This window comes from Lonchura striata, chromosome 7 (assembly GCF_046129695.1).
Source record: "Lonchura striata isolate bLonStr1 chromosome 7, bLonStr1.mat, whole genome shotgun sequence".
NCBI lineage: Eukaryota > Metazoa > Chordata > Aves > Passeriformes > Estrildidae > Lonchura > Lonchura striata.
Window position 1 is genome coordinate 24,797,231 of NC_134609.1, and position 20,226 is coordinate 24,817,456.

Below are 20,226 nucleotides of genomic sequence, written 5' to 3' on the forward strand. Positions count from 1 at the left end.
TTAGCACTCAAGTGCATCCCAGTGGATGAAATCTTTTAGATGTGGTACAATTAGCTCAAATATAAATTGAAATTACTGTATAATCACATCATAAATGTTGCTTTCTTTCATGTTGCTGAAAGCCTTGGGAAGATCAACTCAGAGCAGCAATTGCAACCCATCAGCTTTACACTGAACTGAGATTTCTGCCTGCTGAACTGCCCATGGTAACTGGGGATGGTCCTCTCTGCTGTGGATTATTTTATCAGGGAGCCAGAAGGGAGGACAATTGGTGCAACCCTGGCTTTACCTGAGCAGTCTCTGGTTGTGTCTACAAGTCTCTGACTGGCAGAAACTAACAGATAAAAATCTCTGCTTTAGGAACTATATTGGGAATCTTTAATTGTGCTCTTAACAAAAAATGAAGGAAATGGATAAACAACACCAATGGAAAATAAGCCTTTGAAAAGAGTCCAAGTGCTGGAAAATCCCTGTGGTGCTTGCCAAACCCCTCCCTAAACACAAGCAAAGGCTGGCAGGAAAAACATGCCTTGATCCTTTAGAAATATCAATACATGAGGGGAAAAAAAAAAAGGTGCAGAAACAAACTTTTTATTTTCCAGGTGATTCACAGAGATGTTGGACATGATACAGCAGAGCAGCAGCATGAACAGATCAGTAGGAGGAGCACAGAGCTTGTGTTCTTCCCAGATACCTGGCACCCCATCTCCCACCCTGACCTGACAGTAGCATTTCCCTGCTCCCAGTGGGGTGTCCCTGCTCCTTTGGAGGTCAAACCACCCCAGCCATCTGACAGCAGGATGCTCTGTCTTGCCATGCTTCAGCTGACCTGACTGAGGCTGTGCAAACCCTGACAGGACGCCCAGGGTCAAAGCCCCACTCCCCCAGGAGGAGGGGCACAAAAGCAGGTCTCTGTGCAGAGACAGCAGTGTGGAAGGTCACAAATCATGCACTGTGCCAGCCCACGATTGCTCCCTGGGTAAGAGGGGCCAGCTGTGCCCCAGCATTGCAGAGCAGTGCTCTCTAAGGCAAGCTCAGCCCATCTGCAGTCGTGCCCACATCATCAAATGCAGGTGCAAAGCTGCTCATCCTGCCCCGGATGTTTCCACCAGCAGCTACTGGTGCTGAGAAGCAGAAGGAAAGCTTTGAAGGAAGAGATTTTCTGGCCAGCAGCTGCCCAAAAAGGAAAGCTGTTGGGCCTGTGGGAGTGAGGAATCCTGACCACACCAAAGTCACATCTGCTCCCACCTGGGCCAGCTGCCCATGGCTCTGCCAGCCTCCCAGACTTCTCCAGTGCTAAAACTCCTTATGTGGGTCTGCCAGATGCTGTGAGCAGACTGAACTTTGCTTCCAGAGACACATAGAGCACTGCTGGAAAACACTTGCCTTCCAAACACTTAAAAGGTTTAGGAACTTCTTGTTCTAATGTGCTGCATTAAAGAAACAAAATCAAACCCAGTCACTCCAGGGCTTTACTTAATCCCTTCCCTGGCTAGGAAATGTGTCTGTAATTGCCATCTGTGGTGGCCTCCTGTGTGTAGCCAGCTCACTTTGTGCTGTGGCCATAAAGAAATTGCCTACACATAGAAATGCTGTGGGTTTTTTTAACACCATCCCACAACTGTTTTGTCAGAGCCTACAGGATGCATGCACCTTGGCTGACCAGAAGGTATTTGTTTTGTCTCCTCTTTCCCAGGGGTGTGGAGTGGTTTACTCTCTAGCTTAAGTCAAAGGCTATATATTTTGTTATTTAACCACGCTGGCCCTTACAGAACATATGCCTGTTTCATGATGGCACAATGAGCATGCAAATATGACCACCTTGTGCATTTTCATCCATACCACAGGACGTTCCCTGTGGGTGGCTGCAGGAAGAGACAGAGCTGCCAGGGCTGCAGCACAGGAGAGGTCACCAAGGCCTCAGAACTCATTGTTTAAAGATTGTTTTGGGACAAATCTAAAAGCATCAGTGGGATCCAGGTGAGCCACCCCTGCTGGGCTGCCCAGTGGTGCCTGTGGGTGCCAGGGACACTCTGCTGTGCAGGGCTTTATCACTGTATTTCTTCCGTGCCTCAAAGGCAAGTGCAGAGCAACACCACAGGATGTCCGTCACCAAATCACAGAAAAATCTGCAGAGAAAAACCAGATCTAATCTGATTTCCTCTCCTAACCTCTCAGTTTCTGCGCAAGGAGTTCTGTTCCACTCTCCACTGCCCAGGTGGCTGCAGCTCCTGCCTGCACTGGGAGCTGCAAATGCAGACAGGGAAGATCCATCACCCCCAACAGTAATTCCCACTCATTAAAGCTCTCCCCAACTCCATTCCCCAAAGGACATTCAGATATCTTCACTGCCAAAGCTCACTGACACTCAGATGCTCACGGTGAGGAGGTACTTGGCTGCTGCATCCAAAGGGGGTTAATTCCAGTGGTAAGCAGCTGGGAGAAGGAAATTCCCAGCACAGGTCTGGGAGAGGACAGGGAGAAGTCCCCTTCTCAGCAGAAATCTGAGACTATTTTATTCTAATTCCCTCATTTCATTTCCTGATTGCCCAGTCAGAAAGCTGGCCTGTACCAAGCTCAAGAGAAATGCCTTGGAGACACCTGGCTGCTGCTTCCCCAGTGGTGCCTTCATTCCACCTCCTGCCCACTGTGAAATACAGAGCTACACAGAGGTTCCTGCTCTGGCCACTGCTCCCAGGCACTCCAGCTCCAGCCATCTGCGTGGGCAGAGCCTCTGGGGCTGCAGCAGCTGCCAGCAGGCAATCATGCTGCATCCAAGGGTTTGTCAGCTGCATCCCATCCTACCCCTTGTTTTCCCAGCTCCTCCAGCTAACTCCAGCTGAGGCACACAGATCCCTGGGCAAAAGTCCTGGGGCCTCACCCTGCATCCTCCTTCCTGGGAAAAGAACAGATCCTCCTTTGTGGTTGATGGATGCACCACCCCATCCTCCTCCATGCCTTCTCCTCCTCCCCACGCATGCTCCCTGCCCTCCTTTCCTTCCACATCCTGAAATCCCAGCTAACAGCAATTCCCACACTGCACCAACTACTGACCAGCAACATTCAGGGTCTTGAGGATGACCTGTGTCTAGGACAGCTAGGCTGGCTCCTGGCACAGAGACAACATCCCATGGAGAGCTGATGGTGTTTGTCTTAGAGCTGCCCCACAGAAAAACCTACAGAGCCAGCAACTCCTCCTCATAGACCTGTGGGCTGCACAGCCAGGACAACAGCAGCACCCAGTGCACACACAACACCAGGTGCTCCAGCTGTGAGCAAACCTCTGGCAATGGCCAAACTGAGAAAGGCTCTGGCAGCAAGGGAGGTCCTGGTACTGCCCAGGGACCTTCCCACCACCCTGCAGCTGAGAGATTCCTGGCTTGTCCAAGATCATGTCAGCAGCCCAGGCACAGCTGATTTACAACTCAGGAGAGATTTCCAAAGGAACAGCTGAGAGTCATCACCACCTCTGTTTCTTTGAAAACTTCTCCTTCCTTGAGCCTGGGGTGCCATGTAATGGGCGTGGGTCTCCCTGGCAGGGAGCACTGCCCAATTTGCACACTCCTGGGGAGCCCCCACAGCTGCCTGCTCCACCTTTGCACAAGTTTTGGGCACTAAAAGGGTTCCTGGGTTCAGCCACCCTAGGCCACCATGCAGCTGCACCAGCCACATACTCACCCACATTCTGTACACACAAAACATGCAGCTGGAAATGCCTAGTTCAATGTTTTGTTACTATTTTTAAAATAAAGCTCACCAGGACTCTTTGCCTCACTAACAGACACAGGCAGAGGTTTTTCCACCCAGCCATGCTACACAGGACCTGACAACAGTGAAGCCTCAAGGGGCTCAGATACCCAGGCTGAGGCAGTGAAAAGCAAAGGCTGTGAAAAACTTACCTTTGGAGGGGGAAGGTCTGGCAGGCTCTTCTGAGGAGGTGACAAATGCAGTCCTGAGTCTCCATTAGTCAGGGAGTTCTTCTGATCCAGCACTGCAAGGCAGAAACAATTACACAGATGACATGTGGCATCTCCCAGCAGAGCACTTGCTACCCTGGGCTGTGCTGGAGCAGCAGGATGCTATTTCAGTGGGGAGCAGAGTGACAATTACAGGCAGGGCTGCAGGGCCACCATGTCATTTCAGGCCATAGCCAGGAACGTGGCACCAGGAGACCCAGCAGGAACTGACCTCTGCTTTTGGGGCATGTTTTTCCTTCTGGAGGGAAAAGTGTGAAGGCCAGACTCACTGCTGAGACTTTAAAGGGTCTTGAGGAGCAGCATGGGCAGACACCACACAGTGTCTGCAAAGCCATGGCAGTTTAGCCCTTGCTAGCTCAGATCCCTGTGAGCAGACAGGTCAGTGACTGCTCCTCTGCTGCCTTTCCCAAAAAATGGGGCTAGCACCACGCTGCTCCCAGGGAGAACTGCAAAGGTGGCTGCTCAGCTAAGTGCACAGTGGCTTATCAAGGCCAGCCCTGATCAGCAGTGTGATCACTGCTCAAGGGAGGGTTGCTCTTGAAGCAGCCCTGGCCAAACATGTATGCTCCAGGTGATCCGTGTCTGCCCCTGGAAAGTCAGATTTTCCAAGCTGAACGCAGAGTGATTTAGTATCTGGAGGGTACACTGAAGGCTCAGAAAACTAGTGTTCAGTCCTTCTCCTACCACAGAACTCCTGGGTGGCCTCAGTGAGTGCCCAAATCCCATGACCTCTGAGATAGTGCAGTGATGGATGTACCTCTTCCTTCTCCAGCTACACACACCAGCATCACAAATCACAGACTGTTTTCTTACTAGGGTGGGAGGGAAGGAATATTTTTCCCTAGACATGTTGCAGGTGTCCTCTGATAAAGATGCCTCTCTAAAACCTGCAGTTTGAAGAAGATTTAGAAGAAGGAAGGAAAAAGAAAAAACATCCAAAATCCTGCTGAAATTCACATCTGTACTAACTGTTACTTATCTGTGCTCTCTGTTCCTTGTAAAAGTGAATGCCACCTGGCATTTGGGCTAAGAGGATCACAGTGGCCACACCAGGAGCCCTTCACATTAGTCCCACCTCCCAGACTCCTGCCCCTTTGTGCTGACTTCCAGGAGATGGCATTTGGCTCACTGAAGAGCCCTGTGGACTTGCTGCATCTCTCAGGTAAACGAGGTCCAGTAAATGATGGTGCCTCCATCACCCAGTGTGGGGAATTAAATTACTGGGCCACAGGAAGGCATCTCAGAGGCAGTGTCTGTTCTGCTTAAATCCTTAAATCCTTACCACTGGAATTGCAAGTAGATCCGAGGAGCAGTGAAATACATTTTTGTGCAGAAATTGCATATTTTAAAGTTTGGAGGGGTGACTTTTGGAGCACAGCTGTTGTGGGGAAGAAGCTCTGCAGAGCAGAAGAGGTCAGCTCAGGCACAGAAGCGTGGTCCCCAGTCCCATTCCAGGCATGGAATCGCAGTAGATGAAAGGAACAGTGGGAGTTGCATCATCACTGGAAGATCAGTATCACACCAGTGGGCATTTGGGCCCCCTCCAGCTAAACCTGAACCTGCAGGCACCTCTCCATCCAGTTACAGAGGCAGGATCAGGGCTCTACACCCAGCTGCAGCTGTGGCTAAGACCCCACACATGTGGCTCACTGACTCCAGCACTTCCAAATAACTCAGAAGTTTTACTTGGAATAGGGAAGTTGTTAAAACAGAAAGAGAGAAGTGCCAGGTCCTGCAGGGAGTGACTGAGTGGGCAAGGTCATGGTCTTGATAGGGAAAAGTCTGAAATAAAAGAACCAGCTCTAAAAATAAATTGTCTGAAATTTTTCCTGTGTTTGAGCATAGTGGATCAGTGCAAGCTTTGCTTTATCCACCCAAATGAGAACTTATATAAAGAGATGTTTCTGTTGCTGTTCAGCTGCTGGGAGGCTGTATGATCCTATTATAGAGCATTACAGCATCACCCAGAGGGCCCTGTCTGGAGGTCACACTGGGGCTGCACGTGTAATCTGGGAGGACATCCTGTCTTCAGAGGCATTTGAAGTTAGCCCAAGTTTGGCTGCAGGTAGTTTAAAGAACAAATCAAATCAAATAAACAAAAAACCTCCACCACAAAGAAATAAAACCAAAACAAACAACCGTGGAAGTGGAACAATCCCAACTATTGCAGGACCAGCACATCAGCAGCAGGCTGCACTGATGAGTCCTTGTCTCATCCCTCTGCATTGGAAACTCTGGGGTAGGACCAGCCCCTGACTAGGTGTGCATTTAAAACAAGTGTGTCACTAATACTCTCACCCCGTGCAATTATCAGCAACCTCTTTCATAGTGAACTTCAAAGAGGAAGAACATTTTTAGACAATTATGTTTTTTGCTGTGTTACAAATTCAAAACCTGGGAAAACTGAATTTGAAATGAGTATTTCACCCAGGTTTGACTTCTCAGCTTTTACTCTGCAGAAGTGTCACATCCCTGGGAGATGAAGGTGCTCTGCCCCTGCAGGTGGTGAGGGCTGAGCCCTGCAAACCCACCTCACAAGGCTGTGACAACACAGACCCTCTGGGCAGAGCAGAGCAACACAGCAAACAAGAAATACACTTTCAAGGTCTCAAATAAGCAAAAAGTGACTTGTTTTGTGGCCAAAGAAAGCACGAAGGCTTCCTTGAATATTTCAGGCACTGGAGCTTCAAGCCTTAGAAGGCAACATTTTTATCCCAAAATAAAGACCTCCAAAGTGCTACTTCCAGGAATAACCTCACAGTGCTGGCAAGGACCACTATTTCCAAGGGAATGTTATGAAAATGGCCCTTCCACAACCAGCAGCTGCTCCAGCCCTCAGAGCTGCCAGAGCAAGGCTCTAACCTTGTGTGCCTTCAGCATCCCATGAGACACGATGAAACCATTAATCTTCAGCTCCCTACCTTTGTCTTGTTTCTCTTGGTCACTCTGCTGTTTATGGACTGTCACTTTGTTCATATAAATATACTCCTCATCACCACCTGCAAACAAAGGGAAAAGTGAACTCTTTACCCACACACTGCTTTCACACTGCTAAATTTTTCCACAAAGGCAGATGTAAGAAATGTCTCTGCTGAGCACATTTGGAGAGAGCATGCTGGTTGAGGCAATGTGCAGGAAAAACCCCAAGCAATAATAAAAAGCAGAAAAAATAAGTGCTTTATGGTCAGGAAATTCCGTAAGTTAAAATTTCTACTTAAACATTAACTTGGCCAAACAGTACATCCTGTGTATCTTACAAAGTGGATTAAATAAACTTAAGGTTTAATAAAGAAAACAGAAAGGATCAAGAATCTTGGGAATCCTTTGCTTGTAAAGCTGGACACATAACTATAGTAATTTTACATAAACAATTAGAGGCCACTGCAAAAATAAACTCAGTTTCAGTTTCTCCTGCTAATTTTCATGTCTCCTATTCCCACCAGCCACCAGGAAAATGTTGTTTCAAGACCCCATAGCAATTCCCATGACAGCCCACCACCCCATCCTTGGTTTTCCTCATCTGTACCACTGGACTTGGTGTAGACTTTCAGAAGGTCAGAGAGGAAGCTCTTCTTCACCACAGCAGTGCTGCTCAAGTTCTCCTTGTCCAGTATCCTCAGAAAATCTTCAAGTTCTGTGAGGAGCTGCTCGAGAGCTACAACAGAAACAGAGACAACTTTTGGCAAAGCAGCTGGGTGGTGTGTCAAAAGAGGACATATGTTAATTCCACTGTTTCCAAGATCCTTTGCTTTTTCTGCCCAGAAATAGTTCATATTTAATTTTCCAGCTTGAACTCTGCCTCTAGCTTTGGAAAGAAAGTGGGTCTCAAATCAAAAAATCTCCAACTTCCCTTACTCTATTCACACATCAGTGAAATCCCATGTAAATACCTGTTCTTCTTCCATTAGGACTTCTTCTCAAGCAAAGACAACCTGAAGAGATTTTGAGCATTAGGGTGAGATTATACAAAAGCAGCTTGCAAGGTCTTCATACATGTACCTTGAGTCCTGGCAAATATCATTCAAACATCATTTGGCTTGAGTCCTATTAAAAATCCTGCTTTTTGCTTCCTCTTTCTAAGCCTGCTCCTTATCTGAGAGAGATGGGCCTCTGGAAATCTGGTGTAGCAGGTGGTGTCCTTGCCCATGGTAAGCAAGTGGGAACTAGATGATCTCCAAGATCCCCTCCAGCACAAACCACTCAACAATTTCATGTTTCGTTCTACCATTATTTCTCTGTCTGGATTAATTTGAAAATGTTTATGTGTGTATTCCAAAAAGAAAAGAACAAGAATCTCCACCTCCTGACATACACAGATAACAATCCAGTAACTTCTCAAGCCACCTTGCTTGGGCAGTGACCATAAACCCACTGTATCCTGTGAAGCTGAGGACACAGGACTCCAAGGGCACATTCTCCAGCAGCTCAGGAAGCCCTGCTGCAGCCCAGACATCGCTGCTCACCCGGAGCAAGCAGCTGAGCCAGGGCACTGCCCAGCTGAGCCAGGCTAATGGGCTTGTTTTCCTCCTGAGGAGGTGCTGCACACCCTGCCACCAACAAATCACTGCTCTGACAGGGCTCACGCTGAAGCAACAGACTCGTAATTGCTTGCTTTTGTTCACACCAGAGTTTATCATGGGCTAATTAGCAGCAGGGGCAGGAGGAGGAAATAACAGAGTATTATGTGGAGAGGGGAAGTGCCACGCAAGAATGGCAGTGTGTGGGAAAAACGTGCCAAACCCAGCTGGGACTGTTCCTCCCCTTTGGAGGCTCCCCTGCTGCCCCCCTCCATTGCTCCTGGTGCTGAGGATCTGCAGAGATGGGCAGAGAAGCTCAGCTTTGCCACCAGCACCCTGCAAGCCAGGCACTGAGTCCTGATGCTCCACCAGGGAGCTTTGGGATAACTGGAGTGGGGCAACGCTCCCTTCCTTTACTTACAGCATTTACACCGGTGATCCCATGGAACCCTTGTGGCAGCATTCCCACTCTGGTGATCCCATGGAACCCCTGTGGCAGCATTCCCACACCAGTGATCCCACAGAACCCCTGTGACAGCATTCCCACACTGGTGATCCCATGGAATCCCTGTGACAGCATTCGCACTCTGGTGATCCCATGGAATCCCTGTGAGCTAGAGTTCACACCTATGAACTAGGAAAGTGTTAACACTTTGGGTTCATAATACAAAGCATCTGAGCAGTTCTAGTTAAAGAGCTGCCCCATTTAAGGTCACAAAGAACATTTTTTTAAATGCAGGAGAAAGCCATCACCTTCCTACTCACCTATCTTTAGCCACCAGGCAACCTTCCTGGGGAAAATACATGTTAGAAGATTGAGAAATAAATTACACTGTAAAGGTTTATGTTGCTAGTCATTAATTGAAAAAACTTGTTACTGCTCTCAAACAGAATTAATCTTCACCAGACTGACTGTAAAACAGCCTAATGACTCCAGATCAATCAATAACAGCTCCAGAGGAACCAACCAACTTGTAGCTATTCACACTTCATTCTATACCCTCTGCACCAAATTAATTCTCTTCTGGTCTGATTTGGACCAGCAGGGAATGGAAAACACCTGCATCATGCTGTGTTAACTCAAACGTCTTTGCTAGCTTCTGTTTTGCCCAGAGAAAACAAGAATTACCTCAAGAAATAGAAGATTTTTTTTTTTTTTCCCATAAGCTGTGAGGAAACAGGTAGCATTTGCTGATAAGCCTACTGGATGCCAATAAGCAATGAATGGTGTCAAACCTACTCACAACTGGCTTTTCTAAAGCTTCAGGTACCCTGTTTCTTCCAAGTTCAAGGAAATCTCCCATGGTCAATCACAGCCTTGCTGTACTCATCTGCTTCAGTGGCCCACTTCAGAAAACTCAAACTGAGGTCAGGTCCTGCTGGTCAGGCCAGCTGCACAGGACAGGGATGTGTCAGGGATGATGCCAGAAAAAACAGCACCAAGGACACTTAACCTTAATCTGAAGCTTCAGAAGCAGCTGCCCACGTGGATGTCACAACAGTGGGTTTGCAGGAAGGGGGTACGATTCCCATTCCCTCCTCCACCCCCAGACTGCAGAAAATGAGTTTATTCTTCTCCCAGGCACCCACAGCTAGCACTCACACAGGGCTGAGCCCTTATGAACAGCAGAGCCCATACAGTAGGTTACATTTTCCAGCCCACCAAAGCTGAACTCAGGCTTCCAGTGACTCAAAGCAGCTCATTTAGGATGTGACCCTGGGGCGACAGAGGTCAGTGGAAAGATTCTGTCAGACCCCAATGGATTCAGACTTCAGGGCCTCAAGAGAGGTTAATTTTGTTCTTCTTCTGCAAGAAGCAGTATATAAACCATCTGCTTCTATGCAAGTATCTCTCTGACATCAGCTAACATTCCCAATCCAAACCTAATACCTGCAAAAAACCAACTCCAATGACCATTCATTCTCTGCTATCAGAGGGAGAACAAGCCAATATTTATCAGAGACTGATGAGTGATGAGTGTGAGAAGTAAAAATACAAAGAGAGTCTGTAAGATCCTCTGTGCAAGCCACTATCACAGCAGGTCCCAGCAGTAAAAACAATTGAGAGCCCTTGTACATTAAACCATCTCAGGATTCTGAGTGCTGGAAGTCACTGCTTGATCTCAGCTAAAGACCCATCATGCTGTGCTGGTGATATATGGAACATGCTCATGGTAAAACCAGGTTGGTGGCTTTGCAAAGCAGCCTGAAACAAATGGTTTTTCTTCCAAGCTACATGGCTTTGCTCTCCTTATGTTAGCAGTTTAGAAATGACAGCACATAAAGAGATGATTCCTGCTCTGCAGGGCAATAGTAACAGATCCAAGGAACATATCTGCAAAATGGTATGGCTGTGAGCAGCAGGAAGAGAGATCAGAAGTAGGCAGAAGCCTAAGTCATAAGGCAGAGAAATTCTCAGATGTTTTTCTGAAACTTTTTTCCACTGCTATATTGCTCTTCTCAACTCTTATAGAACTTTGTGACTTAAGTAATATTTCTGGCACCACCTCAAACAAAGAGCTTCATAGAGCTTTCAAAAAGTCAGCCCCCTTCACAGAAAACAAGGATTACCTCTAAGGTTTAGATTGTCAGAAAAATTATGAGGCTTGGCCAGGGTCACTGTGAATACCTGCACTGAATCTAGTCCCCTCAAGCAGCAGAATATGACTTACTTCAGTTCCCTACAAAGGATGGCCACAGACCTGGGGTACCATCAGAAATCACAGCACAGCTCATGTCATATTCTTCTCCATGGCAAGAGACATCCATAACTGGATAAAACCTGTAGGAATTTCTCAACACATGATGGAGAGAGGCATAGGAGCATCACAGTCAATGGGAAACTTGAGTGATTTGCATCTGCAGTGAGTGGATGATCATCACAGAAAGGATGGTACTTTGAAATATATAGAAATATCACATCTTTACTGATGTAATCAGGGTGGGGGCTACAGGCAGAATTACCAGCTCCTTCTCCTTGCATGCACTTAACTGGATGATATGTTCTCCCTTCTTTTACTCCAAGACAATGCAACTCATTTTACAGAAACTCCTGGGCTGCCCCTGACCAGCACAGGCTCTTTCAGTTTGAAGGCTGCAACTCTGGTTGCATCAATAACCAAAGAGATGCTTTAAACACGACTGATCTGTTCCACCAGCAATTCAGTGGCAGCAGGACAGCACTGAAAAGGGCTTCTTTTGGCAGGAGTCTGTGCCTTTCTTTGCAGACTGAAAGTCTCTTGCATTGCAGCAGTGTCTATCCTAGCTCATGAGAAGCTAGAGCCAAAAGTGAAACAGCCTGCAAAGCCCTCACTGAGGAAGCACATTCCTGGCAAAAGAGCTGCCAATTTTGCCTGACACCAAGGTCACTGAAAGGTAAATGACCATTAAACTAGATTATAAAAGCCATTCCTACCAATAAACACTGATCTCTGTCATTGTGCTACAATAACAACCTATGCCTACATCTAATTATTTCATGTCTTGGCCTTAGGAGGAAATGGGAAGACAACTTCTGAATGAACTTTCATTCAAGTGTTTCAGTAACCACTGGGCAGGATTGTATTAGACCTTTTAATCTAAATTCAATTACTTATTTTATCAAGGTAGAGGGGCCCCAGCCACCGGACAAAGAACTGTAATAGGATATATGCTAAAAGACAAACTCTTTCCTCTGGTGAGATGAGAGGTGAAAGATAAGGAGTATCATTTGCTGACAGGAAACCAAGGCATTGGGAGATTAAGTGCTTTGTCCAAGGATATGGGCATATTCTTCAGCAGATCAAGAATATAAACTAGCTTTCCCACATCCCAGCCTGGGGATTTTGTTTCCAACCCCCCATCCATGATCCTAAAGTGCTGAGATATATATTCCATCTTCCTGCCCAAAGCAGAGTTTGGGCTTGGTACTTTTGGCGTCACCTTTTCCTCCCAGAAGGAGCTGAGCTAAGCTGCTGACAAACAACTCCATTCAGGCACCAAGTAAATACCTGCAGTCTGTGCCACGCCAAGCTTCCTGCTTCAAAAATTTCAGAAGCTCCAGAGACAGTAGAACTGGTAGCAGCATTGTGAACCATGAAAAAGCCAGGGGCTCCTGAGGAGTATCTCGAGGTACCTGCCCACACCCAGCCTCCCCAGACTGCCTGCACCATGCACTACATCCCATGGCAACCTTGCAGCTCCCATTTCCCACTGACCAGCCCTGGCTGGCAGCACTGGGATTCCCCAGGGGCTGCTTTGGCAGACAGCAATTCCTTTCTAGCCCTGCTTTCTTTTTTCCTTTGCTGCATAAAATGAATAGGGCAGCTGAGGAGCGTGCAGAGAGGACAGGCAGGCACAGAGGCAGCATTCAGGCTGCTGAATAGCAAGTGCTGTCAGAAGAGCAGGAGGGCCCAGCCCAGGCCTCCTTGGCTAATTTGGAGTTTTACAGTAACAGTTGGGCTTTGGAAGAGGGAAAAGTCACCCATGGTTACAGCTAGAGAAGGCCATTCTCCCCAGCTGTGAGGAAAGGCAGATGTGTGGATGGTGACAGCTGTAACAGCTGGATGACCCCACACTGGGCCACCTTCCAAAACAGCAAAGCAGATCCTTCCTCAGACAAACCAACCCTCCTCACCCTGCCAGCTGCAGGGTCGTGCAGAGGAGCAGTGAAGAAAGGGGAACAGCAATGCTCTGGCCCCTCTGCAGTGGATGCAGCTCCTCTGCCCTGCTCCAGATGCTGCTGGCTTTGGCAACGCAGGGCAGGCAAGGACTGGTGGCAGATGGTTCATCCAAATACACTGAGAAACAGCAACATCCCTGAAAGCTGCTCCTCTGGAAAGCATCCCCATCCCACTGAAACCCCAGCAGCATTCACCCAGGGTGATGAGCAGAACAAACCAGGTGTGTGCAGACTAAGGCACTCAGGCTGAGAGAGACCAGGTTTTCCACCTTGGTTTTGACCATCAGAAGCAATGATTTACTTCTCACACTTGTGCCTGTATTGAATGGCTAGCCTTCCATCTTCTTGCTTTTCATGGGAAGAGAATAAAAACCCCAGCTCACTATTGTCCAGTTGAAAAGGTTTTTTTTTACCCACAGAAAAATAATTATGAATATATAAATAATTGTACAAAAAAGAAATCTCCCCACAGCAAAATGAGAAGTGCTGTGTTTTTCAAAGGAAAATCCACAAAAATCTCCTCTAAGCTTCTGGCAAACAATGACATTTCTCATTAGAGAATCACTGCTAGATTAAACAAAACAAAAGGCAAAATTCATAATCCTGAGACAAGCTAAAATCCCTCAAAATAAGAAAACTGTAAAACTGGAGAACTCCTATCAAAGTATTCCTAATGAGCCAGACAAGTGTCAGACAGTTATGACCACTGTCACAAAACTGTCTGATTTTTAGACACAATGAGTGCTCAAAGGGAAGAAAGAAAGAAAAAAAACCCACCCAGACTGTTCTATTAATGTACCTAAAATCCAGCACCGCTTGGATTCACCCTCTCCTTGGGAGCACTAGGCTGGTCTTTGTTGCAAAGTATGATTCATGGAAGGACAGAGGCAAACAATGTGTTTGGCTGGCTGTGAGCTGTGAACTGCACAGATGAACCCAAGCAGCTCTGCGTGGGCTGCTCTGGAAGTTCGAACAAGACTCATATTGAGAAGTGGCAGCTCTAACCCAGGAACTCTGAACTTTAACAAAACAGCAGCAGAAAATGCACACAAAGCTTTTTGCAGTTAGCTGAGCAAACAACAGACTCCTCCTCCCTCCACTGGAAGGTAGGAAACAGCATCCAAGAAAAATTAAAGAAAAAAAAAAAAGGAAGAGAGAAGAGAAGCAAAACATGAAAATTACTGTGTCACACGGAGATTTCACTGAGCACTCTTGCATTTTAGTGCCACATTGCTCTATTATATCATAGAAAAGTTTGTGTTGGAAGTGACCTTAAAGATCATTGGGTATCCAATGGAGGGTGTGTGTTTGACACTTGACAGGCAACACAGTGATGTGCTTCTTTGCAAAGGGTCTCAGCCTTTCCATGACAGAGCAACTGGTGAGTCACTGGAGGTCCCCCACTGCCAAACCAATTTGTTGGATGACATCCGAGAGATGCTGGCACCTCTTCCTTCGGAGCAGGCTGCCCATCAAACTCATGAGATCCCCAAAGCTGTACTAGGCTACAAGCTGCAGGCCTGTGCTCAGTGATGCTCACAGCCTCAGCAGATGGGAACACACCACAGAGTGCCATGGAAAACCATGCTGGGACCTGGGGTGGATCAGACAAGCACCACATCCTCACTGTGCAGAGCATCCAGGTCACGTTCAAGTTGTATAACACAGTAAGACTCCTGCTGGGACAGAACCCAGCTAGAAAAACAGAAAGGAAGCAACTAAAGAAATATCAGTGCAGTAGTCAAGAGAGTAAGTAATAGTCCATGCAAATTAAGATATCAACTAAAAAAATTTGGACCAAGTCAGGCAGAGCAGGACATTAAAGACAACACTGTTTTTAAGGTAAATATCCCCAAGAGCGGGGCCTGGTGGGCTCCTTTCCCAGTGGGGAGAAAAGCAATGCCAAAAACTTTTACAAAGCAGAAATCACGTTTGCTGCCAAGCCCCAGAGCTGAATCCTAGAGTGGCACGACAGAGACACCATTTCCTGTGAAGCTGCCTCCACTGATTCCCTTCTGTCCTCACAAACTTTCCCCTCACTCCTCCAGTTTCCAGCTAAGATTGGTGGTTGGCTGGTTTGGGTTTTCTCTGCCTTGTGAAGGGCTGTCCTCTTCTCCATCACTCTGCGGGGCTAACTTCACTGGAGGGGCTGGTGAGCGTCTGACCTGCAACTCAAAGCACATCTGCTGTTTGCTGGCTAATGCCACGCAAAGCTGTGCCCAGGAAGGGGCTATCAAGAAGTGGCTTGGATCAAATGGAATAGCTGCCTTCAAGAAAAAGAAACACACAAAACACTCAACCAAATGCCACAAAGAGGCAGGGCTCTACTGCTGGAACCTTGTGCAAGAAGGCATCCCACAGCTGCCTGCTCAGCACAGCCTTGCTCTCCTCTGCCTTAATGCAGCCCTTGCTCCATGAATGGGGCAACGTGCTCCCTGGACCTCACCTCAGGTCTTTGCCAAGGCTCCAGGAACACAGTTTTAGTCAAAATGCTGTGGCAGACCTTGCCTCATCCCTGCTCATCACCCCGCAGAGGAAAGCTAATTTCCATCCCTGTCCACAATACAAAGCACCAGCAGAACAGAGGCACACAACATCCCCTAATGCTTGCTGAGCCCACAGCCACGGGACCTCTTTCCCATGGAAAAAGGAAGCCTGGCATACCTCATTCCCAAAACAGAGAGAGGGAAAATGCAAGGTCCTGGAGAGATTAACTCTCACAACAGTGGTGAACACCACCTGTGGTTTGTGCCACTTCAATACAAATAAAGGAGGTTAACTGACAAATATATTTTGAGATGGATTTCTCTGTCACTGGCAAGACAGAAATTAAAGGAAGCTGCCAGATACACAAAGGGTTGTGCTGTTGTTTTTGAGAGAGGACAAGCACACACACACACATGCACACGCCCTCCTAAGGCCTCATATCAAAGCATTTTCCCACCATTCTCTGTTGATTTAATGGCAGCATTTCTCCAACGAACAATAGGAACACAGCAGAAGGGGAAAGCAATTATGTCTGAGAAAGCAAAAGCAAGAGCTCTGGGGTCAGAGAGAAGGACAGACACACAGCACTGGAGTCCCCAGTCTTTCCTTGCTGTTTCCTCTACAGAAAGGGCTTTTTGAGCCACGCTGCCCACAAGAGCCAGGGCTGAGCCTCTGTGCTTGCCTCTGAAAAGCAGAATGAGCACACCAGGCTATTGCACTAGTGCAGGGGCAGAACAGGTTTTTTAAATCCTGAGTATCAGGGTAGGCTGGCAGAGCTTACAGCAACATCATTATTGATTGCTAGATTCCTTTCTTAATAATCTTGCTCAACCCCTTGTCCAGACACTGCATGCAGTCCTTGTCCATCCTCCTCAAGGTAATCTGGAAGCCTAAACACCAAGAGGGAGGATCACGCAGCTGAGCCACGGAGCAGTGTTGATGCAGCTATGTGCAAACCAGAGGTTTTTCCTCTGGAAATCTGGTGTTTAATCATCAGCAGAGAAGAGTGCTAAAATACCCAATAACAGTGCTTCCCCCCAGAAAAAATCCTCCCCACCCCCACAAAATTCCCCCATCTATAGACATCACTAATGACCAGAGTTCACACTCCTTCCTAACAAGATTCAGAGCCAACCAGTGTTCACTACACTTCAGTTTAGGGTTAAGAAGTGTAGAAAGACAAGCTTTAGTAACATTACAAGGAGGTCAAAGTACAAACCCTCTCCTGCCATGAATCACCACTGCTCAGTGAGTACCTCCCAAAAGCCAGCCAACATCTGCCACCAAAGGAGGTCACAGCTCCCACCCACCAATCTCCCAGTGTGAGGGAAAGGCACACCTGCCAGGTGACCTGAGGACATTCCTCACTCTCACCTGTGTTCAAGAGATGCCACCTTTATTCCTCTCCCACACCTACAAAATGATGTCTCAGTAAGTCAGGGTGGCAGAGCAGCCTCCCAGGAACAAGCAGCTCCCCAAACATAATTTTAATCACTAAAAAGGTTTTCAAATGGGATTCAAATCTTCATCTGTGTAATTAATTCCTGTTGCCAAGAAACTCCCAAATACATTTTCTTCATGGAGCTTCTTTGTCCAGTACTCATAAAAACAAGTATTGATGATCCTAAGAAAAACAAGTGTCACTCATGGAAAGGATGCTCAGAAGAGAACCTCTCCCAGGCCACCCAATTTCTGCAATGGTTTCACACACATTAATCTTCCAACACAGGCCCATCCACGTGACAGAAACGTGTCCTACTAAAACACAGGTGGCATCACTTGGAGACTGCAGGAGGCCACACGACAACATGAGCTCCCCCTTGTCTCCCACAGCCCCAGGCCCCACGTGGTGTGATCTGACTCGTGGAGCATGGACCAGAGAAGCCACAGACATTTCCCTACTGAGATGAACAACTGCAGTGACCAAATGGAGGGCTCCAGGTCTGACTCATGCTGACAGCCCTGCCTCCCTCCCCATGCTTTACTGCATCAGAGAGCCTTTTACAAGGTAAGGGAGAAGTAACCACCCAAAATTCTGCCAAGACCAACCTTGATTTACCATCTGCACCCTAAGCTTGAGCTCATCTCTGAGCAGCAGCAAGTCAGGCTCACAGAGATGCCCTGGGGAAGAGGAGCTCAGGACAAGACCACCCCATGGCACCTCTGCCACCCTCCCCAGCAGAGCCTGGCAGGTGCCATGGGGGGCTGATGCAGTGGAAAACCTGGACAAAGACCTGCATTTCTTTTTTTTCCCATGTGAATTGGAAAACTTCTCCCTTTCTGTCCTGACTGTGAGGCATGGGAAATGAAAGACAGCTCTTCTACCAGCAAAACAACCATTTACGGGATAAAAAAGATTTTCTTGCTTTGTCTGTCTTGCACTTTGTTTACATGAATGAGAGCCAGCTATCCAGACTGGGAACAATACTCTGAATTAAACCTCTGAAAGCCATTACATAAATATGCCAAAGGTATCACTAATCCTATCACAGATTTAAAAGTTAGATCATTATTTTCATTTACCATCTCAGCAGAAAATTTGTGACAGGAAACTGCTGATGAACGAGTTCAAGTCTTTCCAGCAAATTCAGCTTCCTTGGAGCTTTTTAAAAAGCACTTTTGACTCTTTCATCCCAGTCTTAACACATTTTGGAGGCCTCCCTGTAGCTTGGCTATAAGCTAGCCATGCTGGATTTCTCTTTTCTCAGCATTACAAGCTAATAAACACTTATGCCATCCCTGGTACCCAGGGATCATTTGTGGAGCAGTGGTTGGGGACCAGCAGCTCGTGCCTGGCTCCCTGCAGTTGTGGCAGCCCATGCCACCCTGACTGCAAACCACACTGCTGTGCTTTCCATCCAGAAAATGAATGGAATATAGTTCAGCGTGGGCCCTAGTGAATTAATAACCTTTAATGAGAGTAATAACTTGAAGGAATTCTCTGTTTACCCAGTGCTAAGTGCAGCCTGGCTAGGCCACCACCCTGCCTGCACGGGAAGCAGTTCAGTCAGAACACGAGGAGCATCCTGCATGCAGGAGCTGCCCTCGAGACAGTTTCCCAGCACTCACAGGCACAAGGAGATTCATATCCTCACCAGTGCCAGCTGGTAAGGCACAGCCAGCCCAGCAGCCTTCGTGCTTTGCAGAGAAAACTGCTGCCCATTCAACTTGAGGGTCCAGAGAAAAAGAGGAGCAGTACATCTTGGACATGGCTCAAGAGAGATCCCAGGCTGCCACTGCAAACCTCTGCTCAAACTTTTGTCCTTCCTTCCACCAATTGTGGGTTTAAGCCCCAGCCCCAGAAGCAAAGCCACAGAGCCTTTCAATCTTCTCAGGTTAAGAAAAACTCAAGGATTGCTTCTGTTGTGGTTTGTTGTAACTTCCTTTGCTTCATTGCTATCTGCCTAGCATTTCTAAGAAAGAAACAGGCAGGTGAAGGAAAGACAAATGACTGGGTAAACACTCCCTATTTCTAGGACTAGGTATATTTTGTTGCAGAAGACAGTGAAAACAATAAAAAAATATGGGCATTTATAAGCTAAAATCCCAATATGATTGATTTAACTTGTTTGTTTCAGGAAAAGAGACAAAAAATAGAGGGGCCGGGAAGATCTCTGGGACAGTTGTCCTCTCATCCTTACTTCCAAGGTGGTTTATCCTTAACCAAAGGGATTTGAATCCATCTTCTCTGGAGGCTGCTTCACCTCCTTATGTTGCTACAGAGGGTAAAAAGCACACCCATAGAGTCCCACCTCAAACAGCAATTGGGATGTAACCACCACGTACCTCTTTTGGTTCCACTGAAAAGCTTCTACGAGTTGTGGAGTCCTCTCCTTCATCACTCACCTTTGGTTACAAAGAAAACCAGGCTACCTCTTGTTTCTCCCAAAAGAGGTTTGTCTCAGGCACTCACCCCAGAACAGCAGTTTCCCTTACACCGACACCAGGAGGAGTTTGCTACCACCCCACACTCACCTGTGTGAAAAACTGCCCAAAGGGGAGAAGTGCTTGGCCTGGCAGCCAGGTGGGAAGGCAGGGAGCAGTGATCAGCTCCATCTCAGCAGGGACATCTGTCACAGCCACCTGGGCAAGCTGCTAAGCAGGTCACACACTGCACAAACTGCAGACAAAAAACACAGGCACAAGAACTGCCAAGCTCTCAAGGGCTGTTCAGCCATCAAACTCCTTCGTCATGGCATTCAAGAAATGTACACTCTAAATTTCTTCTCTATTTCGAGTAACACCTGTCTGAAATTTCTGTGTAGGATGTGCCAACTTATGCTTCTATAAATTCCCCCTCCTGAGGGGCACGGAAAGTGCAGAAAACTGTTTCAGAGAGGCAGAAAACACTGGACCTATAGGACCCTCTCAGCAATAAAAGAAAACATTTTATTTTCCCTACCCATGATTATCCATCCTTACCCAGAGTTCTTTGGAGGCAGTGCTCCAGCACATTTCCCCCACATCCTTTGTGCTCCGGTGCTGGGAACAGCATCTCAGGCCAGCACAGTGCTCAGGAGCTCTGCCTCTCTGCCACTGTGAGGATCTCCATCAAACTGCACACTCAGCTTGGACAACGCTTGTT

The 20,226-nt window shown here is 47.4% G+C and overlaps 1 protein-coding gene across 3 annotated transcripts in view; it reads right to left on the bottom strand.

Moving 5' to 3' along the window:
* Window positions 1-20,226, bottom strand: part of AFAP1L2 (actin filament associated protein 1 like 2) — a 63,972-nt gene that overhangs the window by 17,510 nt on the left and 26,236 nt on the right. For all 3 annotated transcript variants that reach the window (XM_021525949.2, XM_021525948.2, XM_021525947.2), the window contains exons 2-4: window positions 7,504-7,632; window positions 6,899-6,976; window positions 3,900-3,991 (exon numbers count right to left, since the gene is read on the bottom strand). In XM_021525949.2, the coding sequence (XP_021381624.2) occupies window positions 3,900-3,991; window positions 6,899-6,976; window positions 7,504-7,632 (299 nt within the window). The remainder of the gene's footprint in view (window positions 1-3,899; window positions 3,992-6,898; window positions 6,977-7,503; window positions 7,633-20,226) is intronic.